General features: G+C 42.6%; 1 protein-coding gene across 6 annotated transcripts; it reads left to right on the top strand.

The window, feature by feature from the left end:
* The first annotated feature begins 53 nt into the window (after window positions 1-53).
* Window positions 54-11032, top strand: PTTG1 (PTTG1 regulator of sister chromatid separation, securin). Of its 6 annotated transcripts, none has more exons than XM_084884142.1 (6): window positions 54-263; window positions 5204-5304; window positions 6268-6452; window positions 8151-8244; window positions 9987-10145; window positions 10888-11032. In XM_084884142.1, the coding sequence occupies exons 2-6, from the start codon at window positions 5214-5216 to the stop codon at window positions 10965-10967; spliced, it is 609 nt and encodes a 202-aa protein (XP_084740268.1). In that variant the 5' UTR covers window positions 54-263; window positions 5204-5213; the 3' UTR covers window positions 10968-11032. The 6 variants fall into 6 exon arrangements, with proteins under 6 accessions (XP_084740268.1, XP_084740270.1, XP_084740266.1 ...); XM_084884144.1 differs by lacking the exon at window positions 54-263 and adding an exon at window positions 4612-4764 and having other exon boundaries at window positions 6271-6452; XM_084884140.1 differs by lacking the exon at window positions 54-263 and adding an exon at window positions 4614-4764.
* Window positions 11033-12720: the final 1688 nt, after the last annotated feature.

The following is a 12720-nucleotide window of genomic DNA, read 5'->3' as shown; positions in this document are numbered from 1 at the left end:
ACATGCGCAGTAACAACTCTTTGGGTCTCACGATCCCGAGACGTTGGTCTCGCGAGATCTCGAATTTTGCCGATCTTCCCACTCCCCTCGAATCTGTAGTCCACACTGTAGTGATAGTTTCCTCAAAACCCTAATTTGTTCGTATCACGTCCTACCACCCAAGCTTAAAGCCCTCCAATGCAACATCGTCCAAAAGAAATATCATGCCAGCCCTAGATGTCATTTTAAACATCCCAGTAGCCATATTAGGACAATAGAAACAGGTAAGATTACTTTTCAGTATTTTTACTCAATATATCCAGCGAACCATTTCGCCGTTAGGGAAAAAAAAAAAAAGTCTTTAAAATCTGACATAATATTTTACAATTGCCCTAGCTGGTTTGTCTCAATGGATAGAGCGTCCGACTGCGGACTGAACGGTCCCAGGTTTGATTCCAGCCAAGGGCACATACCTGGGTTGCAGACTCCATCTCCAGTAGGGGGCGTGCAGGAGGCAGTCAATCAATGATTCTCTCTTATCCTTGATATTTCTATCTCTTCCTCTCTAAAATAATAAGATATATTAAAAACAAAACACTGAAGACAGAGTCTTGGTCTAACTGGACCCATGTCTGAGGCTCAGGATAGTGGCTTCCTTCAAGGTTCCTGTTCCCTGTTCCCTCTTCAACTTGACGTTTGTCTCCCTTATGAGGATATATTTAAGAATTGGAAGCTTTCAACTCATTATCTGGAGTTCTTCAGCCTTATCTTTCTTTCCCCATGCCTCTACTCCTCCCTCCTCCAAATGGATTTAACTGCAGTTTCAACCTCTCTCAAAAATATAATCTAATCTTGCCGAAACCGGTTTGGCTCAGCGGTAGAGCATCAGTCTGCGGACTGAAGGGTCCCAGGTTCGATTCCGGTCGAGGGCATGTGCGTTGGTTGCGGGCACATCCCCGGTGGGGGGTGTGCAAGAGGCAGCTAGTTGATGTTTCTCTCTCATCGACGTTTCTAGCTCTCTATCTCTGTCCCTTTCTCTCTGTAAAAAATCAATAAAATATATTTTTAAAAAGAAAAAAGAAAAAAATATATAATCTAATCTTGCAGTCTGGAATTTCTCACCACGTATATCAAGGAAAAGAAGACTTGAACTTTTACAGATTTAGGAAAAGAGATTTGGACACAAGGATATTTATATAGGCCGGGAGAAGGGTGAACAAAGAAAAATATAGCTGTGCATCAGCTGTTTTAATTAATTACACAAAGTCAAGGATTAATGGCTTTACATCAGGTGGAGAGGATATACAGATAAGGTAGGGTCATTAAGCACCTGGAATCTGGAACCATGGGAAGGGTTCTGGAAGCAATTATGTTTATATTTTTATCAGGATGTAGAAAGAACAGTCACCGCCTTCTACAGCCATTTCTCTTTTTAATGGATACTATTGGAAAGTATATGTGGTTTGGTTAGGAATTTTCTGTGTTCCCTTGGTTACTGATCAAGTTCCAGTAGCAGCTTAGACATTCTTCCTTTCTCAAGCACCAGTAAGGTTATTTGTCACAAGGGCCCTCTTGGTCCACGACCCGCACAGAATGAAGAGTCCATCTGCCTGATTAAAAATCCTCCCCTTTCTTTCAACAGCATCCCCTTCCTCCCCCCTGCAAAAAAAAGACGTCCTGGTCTCCAACCCCCCCCCCCTTTTTTTGTTAATATCTCCTTGCTTCATCCTTCATCCTATAAAAACCTCCCCAATGCTCTTGAAGTTGTCAGATGGGATGCCGCCCAATTCACAAATCATTTAATAAAGTCAATTAGATCTCCAAGTTTACTCAGTTGAATTTTTAATTTTTTTTGTCCCATCTGTTCTGATCTCCTTTAAAAATTTCCCCCCAAATAATCTATAGTCCTTTAAAATGTAAAAGTGAAAATAGTTATCATTCTTACCTAAATAAGATAACTCTTTACAATGTCATTGTTTTTGAGAATTTGCAGTGCCTAGAGTTTAGGAATGTTTTGATTCTACAGGGCAATAGATGACAGAATGGGAAGTGTCAGAGAATAGCCTGAAAGTGAGTAGTCTACAAAGCACCCACACTTGTTTTTTATCTTCTTAAAACATTGTACTGGAATTTACTTGGAAGAGTTGAGGTCTATTAAGTTCAAATCACCATGCTGAAACCGGTTTGGCTCAATGGGTAGAGCGTCGGCTTGGGGACTGAAAGGTCCAAGGTTCGATTCCGGTCAAGGGCATGTACCTTGGTTGCAGGCATATCCCCAGTAGTGGGTGTGCAAGAGGCAGCTGATCAATGACTCTCTCGTCTCTCCCTTCCTCACTGTACAAAATCAATAAAAATATATATTTTTTAAAAAAGTTGAAATCACTAGGCACAAGCCAGGGAGCTCATCTCCCAGAGGAATCATAGAATGTGCTAGACAAGAGAGAAGAATCTTTATTGAGGTTTGGGTTCCTCCCTGGAGGATTGATTCTGAGGCGCGTTTAAGGAAACAGTTCTGGGGGGTCGCTGTTTGTTAATCAGGATTAATCTAGGGTTGATTAAGATGTAAATTCCCTTATGAGGGGAGGGAGGTGTCAATTGGATATCCCACTAATAGTTAGGAATAACAAAGTGGGACTGTGGCTCATTAGTAAGAAAACAGTGATCTCTCTAGGAGGAGATGGTTATGGCATTTTCAGTTACTGAATGGCCTTGGGAGACAGGGCTTCCTGTTGTAAGGGGAAGACTTACCCTAGGGAAATACAGAATAAACCTTGCAACCGAAAACCCTGGGAGAAAGAATGCCCACTTGGATGTTGTAAGTGTTGTACGGATTTGGTTTCATAAATCAACACTTCCGTGTGTCGTTGATATAATATGGAGCTAAGATATGTATTATAGAAAGGGATGCAGAGAGAAAATAAGGGAAGGGATGGGTTTAAAAGACAGGGGAGGGGTTAATATATGTATGCATGGTTTAAAAAATATGCTTTTAGCCGAGACCGGTTTGGCTCAATGGATAGAGCGTCGGCTTGGGGACTGAAGGGTCCCGGGTTTGATTCCGGTCAAGGGCATGTACCTTGGTTGCGGGCATATCCCCAGTAGGGATGTGCAAGAGGCAGCTGATCGATGACTCTCTCTCATCGATGTTTCTAACTCTCTATCTCTCTCCCTTCCTCTCTGTAAAAAATCAATAAAATATATTTTAAAAAATATGCTTTTATTGATTTCAGAGAGAAAGGGAGAGGGAGAGAGAAACATCAATGATGATAGAGAATCATTAATTGGCTGCCTCCTGCACGCCCCCTACTGGGGATTGAGCCTACAACCCGGGCATGTGCCCTTGATTGGAATCAAACTCAGGACCCTTTAGTCTGCAGGCCGAGGCTCTATTCACTGAGCCAAACTGGCTAGGGCTAGGATCCTTTCTTCTTTTTTAAATTACTTTTTATTTTATATATTTTTATACATCATTAAAAAAAATATATTTTATTGATTTTTTACAGAGAGGAAAGGAGAGAGAGAGCTAGAAACGTCAATGAGAGAGAAACATCGACCAGCCGCCTCCTGCACACCCCCCACCGAGGATGTGCCCGCAACCAACGTTCATTTTTTATTAAGATATTATATATGTACATAGGTTACCAATCGATCCTTTCTTCTTAATGTATCAAACAGCATTCAATAATTATTTGTTTAGTGAATGAATCATTTCATGGTCAATTTTGGCCCTTGAAATGCCAGGGAAGCAGAGCCGATGAGCTGGCGTATATTGAGAACCATATCTATGACAGTCCCTATTAAGATATATAATTTTTTTTTATAGCAAAGATGGAGATTTATTGAAGAACAAGTACAGACTCTCGTGTGGGAGGGGAAGAGTCCCCTAAATTATAGAATTTTAAAGGAATTATGTATTTATTAAGATCAATCATTATTTTGTTCCTAAGCCAGAGATTTCTGTTGCAGTATTAGAAATAGCATCCTAGCCTGAAATATTGAGGAAAGGCCTTCAGTGAGGGAATAATCAGTCCATTCTTAATCACAAGCATAACAGAATGACTCAAATATTGCTGTTTGATCTATTGGTACTTATATTTTTTTCTTAATTTTTAATTCTGCTCTAGTGTTCTTTAGACCTAATGGGTTGTTTTCCCACCTGACTATGTATTTTTTCACATCTCTAATTGAAATACAACTGTTATGTATCCATTTTCCCTTAGTTATTTTCCTGAAGACTATCATGCCTTTTCTCCAGGATACCTCTTCTTTTTGGATTTGATCTGGTCTATTTACTCTCTGCACAAATAGTTGATTAGTTGAAGACTTTAGGAAAATAGTTCAGCTGCCACTTCGCCTTGACTTTTTGAATCTCACAATCTTTTCATTTAAAAACGTCTTGGCCCCTTCACTGTTCCAGGAAAAACAAAACAAAACTCTGTATCTTAATATCACAATAATCGTCATAATTATTTGTAATTGGTGACCATATTCTCCCCCTTCCGTTAGTAAAAAACACACCTAAAAGTCCATTATTAAGGTGTCACGAGGTTCTGATTTCTTTGTGTCTTCCCTTAGGAACAAGCTGTAATCTTAGGGGAAAAGCTTTCGGGGCGGAGCCTAAGGAACGTAGGTTCTTCCTATTGGTTCTTCCTGGAAGTCTCCACCCACTCCGGTCCCACCTCCTGGGCGGATGAGCCAATAGGAATGCGAGTTGTGGTTCAAACGCCGGGCCGGGCGCGCCCGCTGGAGGCTGAGCCGTGGGAGATTTTGGCTGTGGATGCTAACGTGGGTGAACGGATAGGTCGCGAGAGGTCGGCGGGCCCCGGGGGAATGGGGGGATTGGTCTGGTGAAGACAAAGGCGCTTGGGGACCGGGTCCCGGGGAGTCGGGGCAGGGTGGGGCGGGGCGAGGGCCAGGGGCTGCGTTGGGGTTGGGGCTGGGGCTCCCCCGGGTCGTCTATAGCCCGGCTGGCGGCCTTGACTGCATGGCGACCCTCGACGGCTCGGTTCTCCTGAGTACCAGGGTTCCTGCCGGCCCCGAACCGCCAGCTCTTCTGGAATGGGGAGCCTCCAAGAGCTAAGAGCTGGACGACGTGCCCGTTGGCTCAAGCTCGCGCTTCTTCCTCTGCTTAGCTCTTGCCTTTTTAGCGTGGGAAGTTTGGTCGGGACTACCCCTTAGGTTCTCTCGGCTTCCCCAGGTCTAATGTGTGTTTCACCCCCCCTAGTTAATTCAGAATGGCTACTGTGATCTTTGTGGATAAGGAAAACGGAGAACTAGGCCCTCGTGCGACTCCGAAGGACCGGCTGAAGCTGGGGTCCCGGCCTTGTAAGTATCCAGGCTGCAATCATGCACAGGTTTTGTGGATCAGTGTGGTCTGGGCCCAGGGAGGCATAAGGGAACCGCGTAGGCAACTGGAGTCAAGTTTGCCGGATATAGGCATGCCTCCTTTTAGTTATTGCACTTCGCAGATGTTGCATTTAAAAAAATATAGATTTTATTGATTTTTTTTACAGAGAGGAAGGGAGAGGTACAGAAAACTAGAAACATTGATGGGAGGGAAACATTGATCAGCTGCCTCCTGCACACGCCCCACTGGGGATGTGCCGCAACCAAGGTACATGCCCTTGACCGGAATTGAACCCGGGACCTTTCAGTCCGCAGGCTGACACTCTATTCACTGAGCCAAACCGGCTAGGGCAAGATGTTGCATTTTTTACAAATGTTAGGCAAGACCCTCTACCAGCAAAGGGCTTATGACTCACTTTATTGCGGTACCTGCTTTATTGTTTTGATTTGTCACCGAACCTGCAATATCTCAGGGGTATGCCTGTACTCCTGTTGCAACATGCTTGTTATGAGTCTCTTTTTCATGTTCAATACTGGAAAGAGATTGACAATGGCCATGCCACTGTCAAATATGGGGGTTGAGTTGCGGTGAGAATTGGGCCAAATTTATACACAGCCTTCTGGTTGTACAGATATGTATAGCCTGAATCTTTTTTAAAAAAATATATATTTTTATTGATTTCATAGAGGAAGGGAGAGGGAGAGAGAGATGGAAACATCCATGATGAGAGAGGATCATTGATCAGCTGCCTCCTGCACGCCCCCTACTGGGGATTAAGCCCGCAACCCTGGTTTGTGCCCTTGACTGGAATTGAACCCGGGACCCTTAAGTCCGCAGGCTGATGCTCTCTATTCACTGAGCCAAACCAGCTAGGGCTTGCCTGAATAATCTTATGGTACTTTTTTTTTTTTTTTTTTTTTTTTTTTTTTTTTTTTTTAAAGCAGTCAAAGCGTTAGATGGGAGATCTAAGGTTTCAACACCACATGTTGGCAAAATGTTTGATGCTCCTCCAGCCTTGCGGAAGGCTCCCAGAAAGGCTTTGGGAACTGTCAACAGAGCTACAGAAAAGTCAGCAAAGACTAATGCACCTGTCAAAGAGAAACAGGCAGCCTTCTCTTCCAAAACGGTAAGTGCTGTCTATAATGACACTGTTTAAACACTTCAGCACTTTTGGCTCTTATAATGACTAGCTATTTTCTCTGGCTTTCTTCCCAGTGAGTAGGTTAAATATAGGCTGGCAAACAGATTGGTAGAAGAGACTCATACTATTTTGGTGGACTTCCTCTGTGCCTTGAGATCAGCAGCCTGCAGCAGCAGGTGAATATTTTTGCCTCACCTGCCCTTAACTGATATCGTGAAGCAGATTTGTTGGTAGTTGGTAGTACAGGCATACCTCAGAGAGCTCAAAGATTGGGTTCTAGCCGAAACCGGTTTGGCTCAGTGGATAGAGTATCAGCCTTCAGACTGAAGAATCCCGGGTTCGATTCCGGTCAAGGGCATGTACCTTGGTTGCAGGCACATCCCTGGAAGGAGGCGTACAAGAGGCAGCTGATCGATGACTCTCTCTCATCCATGTTTCTAGCTATCTCTCTCCCTTCCTCTCTGTAAAAAATCAATAAAGTATATATATATATATATATATATATATATATATATTTTTTTAAATATATTTTATTGATTTTTTACAGATAGGAAGAGACAGAGATAGAGAGCTAGAAACATCGATGAGAGAGTAACATCGACCAGCTGCCTCTTGCATACCCCCTACCGGGGATGTGCCCGCAACCAAGGTACATGCCCTTGACCGGAATCGAACCCGGGACCCTTCAGTCCGCAGACCGACGCTCTACCACTGAGCCAAACCGGTCTCGGCTCAATAAAGTATATATTAAAAAAAAAAAGAAAAACGATTGGGTTCCAGGCGTGGGAGCAGGCGGGGAGAGGTCAATGGGAGAAAAAAGAGACATATGTAAAACTTTCTAAAATATAATAATAATTGGGTTCTAGGCCACCATAATAAAGCAAGTGTCACCATAAAGCGAGTTGTCCTTTTAAAGGTGGAGAGAGCTTCAGTTTGTGTAAAAAAACAAACAAACAAAAAAACCATTTTGGAAGTCCACCAAAACAGTATGAAGTACAACAAAGCAAACGGAGATAAAAGGAGGAATGTCTGTATCTACTTACACGTGTCAGTGCTGAGAGGGAGGCACTCTGCAAGGGGTCACATTAATATAATCGCTCAGGTGCCGCCGTCCTCCTCCCCACCTCCCAGAGCAGCACCAGCTCCTTAGGAGATAATTTGCTACCATGCTGACCTGTGTGTGTGTGTGAGCCAGAGCTGCAGGTCAGTGCATCCCAGACTGAGAGAACCCGGCTGAGGAAATAAGTTGGATGTGTGGATGAACACCTTACTTGGATAGTTGTTTTGTTTAATGTGTATTAGGAAAAAAACAACTAATTAAGATAAGTCTGATGGAGACACGTGGAAAATCACACCTCCAAAAGCCAAAGATGGCTTTTAGGATTAGCTTCTATTCCGGCTGACTCAGGCCCCTTTCCTTCTCCGGTAGGTTGAGTGATTTGAGTTAATTACTAACGCTCTGAATTCTTGATGACTTAGGGCTGACTTAAATCTCAAATGTAATGCCTGAGCCACGTTGCTAGAATTGTTGAATTGTATTTGTGTGTAATCATGAGAACATAATCTTTAGGATTATGATTCTTAGGAGTCAGCATGGAAATGAAAAAATTTAAAATGTGGTGAAGGCTTCACACATCTTGAAGAAGCCCTCTCGCTAACTCATGTTTTCTTGGCTTGCCGTAGGTGACCGAGAAGACTGTTAAAGCAAAAGGCTCTGTTCCTGCCTCAGATGACACCTATCCAGAAATAGAAAAGTTCTTTCCCTTCGATCCTCTCGGTAGTATCTTTTGGTATTACAAAAATTCTTTAGCCTTTTTTTTTTTTGCCGTGGTCGGCAAACTGTGGCTCTCGAGCCACATGCGGCTCTTTCGTCCCTTGAGTGTGTCTCTTTCACAAAATACCACGGCCTGGGCGAGTCTATTTTGAAGAAGTGGCGTTAGAAGAAGTTTGTTTAAAAAATTTGACTCTCAAAAGAGATTTCAATCGTTGTACTATTGATATTTGGCTCTGTTGACTAGTCAATAAACATATTAACATAAATAACTTGAAAAAAATAAAGTAACTTTTACAAACAAACAAACAAACAAAAACTTGTTGAGAAGACTGGTATGGTTTCATAATATGTATATATTATGGTTTTGTATTTTGAAAACTTGCTTAATTTGGCTTAATATACGATAGCTGGATTCTTATCTGATGTTTGCATTCAATCTGTTGCATCTGTTTAGGTTGCAGTATTTGAAGAAAATCTGGCCTCATGCAGATAAATAGTTAGGAAAGGGAGAAGCATTTTAAATAGTCCTTTCAGATCAGTATAGATAGTTTTCTTTTAATTGGTGGCTTTTTCTGAACACATAGATGCAATGTGAAACCGAAGCCATATCAATGAACATTTGATACTCAGTAAAATCCATTGGTCTGTTTTGCACTTCAAAGTATCTTTTATCCTAACATTCATCACACATTGCTCACCTAGGAATATTGGTTTTATTGAAAAATGTAGATTATCCAAAGGCAGCTTCTTTATGCAATTTTAAAAGCACGTTCATTAATATCACCAGTCATCACATCAGAAAAATCTTAAGTATGAGGAAGCTGTCAAGCTCATGATCACAGATAAGTTTTCCAAAATTCTGGTTTTCTTTTTCTTGAAATTGTGAATTTATTTTTTTAATATATTTTATTGATTTTTTACAGAGAGGAAGAGAGAGGGATAGAGAGTCGGAAACATTGATGAGAGAGAAACATTGACCAACCACCTCCTGCACACCCCCTACTGGGGATGTGCCTGAACCAATGTACATGCCCTTGACTGGAATCGAACTTGGAACCTTTCAGTCCTCAGACCGAGGCTTTATCCGCTGAGCCAAACTGGTTTCGGCTTGAAATTGTGAATTTTAATCATTGGCAACAAATACTGTTTTCCTCAAAGGGATAGATTCTTTTCATTCTTCTAAGAAAATGTGCAACCAACACCCAACTCCAAGTAACCACTTTATCTTTCACGTGTTCTTTTGACTAACTGGTGTTTGGAAAAAGGCATCTAGTTTAGCTTGCAAAGCAACTATTGCCCAAATCCTTTCTCTTTGAGATCACCATCGTACTTCAGTTGGCAGCAGATGGTTCCTGACGTACGTCTCATCTTATCTTACAAAATATTAAAAAGACATGACCTCAAAGATCGAAAGCTAAGGAAATTAATACTTTTTACTGCATGTGGTAAAGAGATGTGTGAAGCTGGCACTTTTTGCTGCAGGTGAATGGTAGAGAGGAGTAGTGGGGTTACTAAATACAGTGTCTGGCCCCTGCCCGGGACCATGCTAAGGCACAGTGATTTTTATCTACCATTGCTTTTGTGCCATCAATTGCAAGTGTCAGCGCCATGGGGGGAAAGGGGTCCACGTTACTAGAAAAGTGGCTTTGACCTCGTGGACCCGCTGAAAGGGCCTCAGACTCCCAGGAGTCCACTGTCCGCGCTGAGACTTTCTGTCCTGATGACATCCTCTCTCTTTGTGGCAGATTTTGAGAGCTTCGACCTGCCTGAAGAACACCAGATCGCACAGCTCCCCTTGAGTGGAGTGCCTCTCATGATCCTCGACGAGGAGAGGAAACTTGAAAAGCTGTTACACCTGGGCCCCCCTTCACCCCTCAAGGCGCCCTCTCTCCCCTGGGAGTCCGGTAAGTGAGCAAGGACCCTCCTACAAGGGCCGCAGACAGTTTGTGCCATGACACTTGCATTACCGTGGGGACAGAGTGATGTGGGGGGGTTAGTCCACAAGACATTTCTGTCCTTCAGACTTCAGGGTAAGGTTTCAGAGTATTGAAAACCCTTCTCCGTTGGTATTGCTGTTTAGTTCCAAATGCCCAGGTAAAATCAAGTCGTTCTGGAATCTGGAGAGCCTTAGATATAGCCAAACAAGGTTGAACTTCACATATAGTTTCTTAGGTTGTAAGTTGAAGTATAATAAACTTGCTTGGAATGAGAATTCCAAGTTACCTGGGAAGGATCAAGACACCTGTGCAATAACAAGGAATGGCAAAACCTCCTCACTGCGCCAGGTTTGCGGACATGGTTCAAACTGGCGGTCAGTAGCCGTCAGTACATTTTCTGTGTGTTAACTTAGACACTTACATTGTTTCATACATTTTTATTAGCCATATTGTTGGCTCTTACTTGGATCTCTAATTAACGATAGTTTCAGGAACTTCTAAGAATCATTTCCTAATATTGGTTAATTCTGGGACCACAGCCACATTCCAGGAAATGAGTGTGTATATGTGTAGGTGGGGTGTACATAGAGATTCACTGGACAAAGGGAAAAACAGTTGATGATTAGAAGTGACAACTAATGTCCATGTTGACATGGACAATGAGTCAAGGCAGTTTGCAGGTATTGTCTAAGAAATTCCTGTTTTCTAGATCCGTTCCAGTCTCCCTCAAGCCTTCTGTCAACACTGGATGTTGAATTGCCACCTGTTTGCTATGACTTAGAGATCTAAGTTTCTTAGTGCTTATAGTTTGTATGTATTAATAATTTGTATTAATAAAGACATTCTTTAACAGACTCTTCTTACTATTTCTGTTGTTATTTGTAATTTGCTTAAAACGGTGTATAACTTGTACAAGTGTTTATAGCCAAGAGTCTATAATATGACAATAGAAGATTGTCTGATTTGAAAATTTACCTTAAAACCCTTTGGTTTGTTTTAACAGCTTATTTTAGAAGTTGTCACTGTTTTCCTTGAAACTTATGCCCCTTAATGTGTATTTTATTGTCTTTTTGTGGCCATTAATTAGTGACAATTATTAGATTTCTTAATTAGAAAAGCCACTTCAATCTCATTAAGTATCTGTTGCTAGGCATTCTTTTTTTTTTTTTTTTTTTTTAAATATATTTTATTGATTTTGTGCAGAGAGGAAGGGAGAGAGATAGAGAGTTAGAAACATCGATGAGAGAGAGTCATCGATCAGCTGCCTCTTGCACACCCCTACTGGGGATATGCCCGCAACCAAGGTACATGCCCTTGACCAGAATCGAACCCGGGACCCTTCAGTCCCCAAGCCAACGCTCTATCCATTGAGCCAAACCGGTCTTGGCAGCTAGGCATTCTTTATGGCTTGTTCTTTTTACAGTGGAACCTCACTTCTTGAACTTAATTTATTCAAGAAACGATTTGTTCAAAAGCCAAATCATTTTTTCCCATCAGAAATAATGTGAGCTGAATTAATTTGTTCTAGACCCCCAAATGATTCCCTGTTTTAAATCCTTCTTATATACAAAACATGTCGAATATACTGTTCAGTCTATAAACAAGCACTTGTTTTCTTAAATTCATCAAACCACCCCCTGCTAGCCTTCAGCGAATCACTTTCAGCACTATAGTGGAACTTTGGTTCTCAAACTTAATTTGTTCTGGAAGGCTGTTAGAGGAGCAGTTTGTTCGAAAGCTGAATCATTTTCTTCCCACTAGAAAGACTGTAAGTTGAATTAATCTGTTCCAGACCCCCAAAGGAGCCCCTGTTTTAACTTTTTTTTATGTGCAGTACTAGAGCCAAACTCTTCAAGGAGGAAAGGGAATGAGTGCCCTGGTTGTTCACAGTGAGACCGTCAACGGGAGGTGCAGTCAGATGACCTGAGACTCCAGCCGGGGTTTTAGGGCTGAGAGAGGGAGCATGGTCTGGGAGCAGCAGTGAGGATCCCTGTTGGGGGGGGGGGGGATGAGAGACCAGGGGAGGGTTGGTGATGAGCAGGGATGCCAGCCGGGGAGCCAGGGTTCCCTCTTGGTGTGTATGTGACTGTATTTTAGGGTACTGCTATTAATGACACATTTATTTGTTTTAACGGAACATCATGGGAGTATCCCTTCCCAATACCAGGTTTCTGAGCCTGGGTGAAATTGAGCGAGGGCTTTTCCGTCCTTTTACTTGGAAGGGAATAACAATTGGGAATTAGTAGTTTATGCTCCTTGGTCTTTAGAGAGAGGCATCCAGGGTTAAGACAGAGCCCCTTTCATTGCTCGTGGGAGTCTGTCTCCACAGCCTGTCTTCACCACTGCCCCGACAGGCTGCATCAGGGCACGGAGGAAGGAAAAGGTGGCTGAGAAGATAAGGAGAAGAGCAAGAATGGAGGAAAAGAGCAAGAAGCAGCGTTTGAGGAGCCACTAGGAAGGTTTCATGTGGATGCACTTGCTTTTCATTTGCCCTGCAGACAGCGTGACAGCGCAGTGCTTCCCCAGGGGTGGCTGGAGACCC

Source organism: Pipistrellus hanaki (genome assembly GCF_964339955.1).
Source record: "Pipistrellus hanaki genome assembly, chromosome: 5".
NCBI lineage: Eukaryota > Metazoa > Chordata > Mammalia > Chiroptera > Vespertilionidae > Pipistrellus > Pipistrellus hanaki.
The sequence above is the reverse complement of the archived record's forward strand: the minus strand, read 5'-3'. Positions and strand labels throughout refer to the sequence as shown.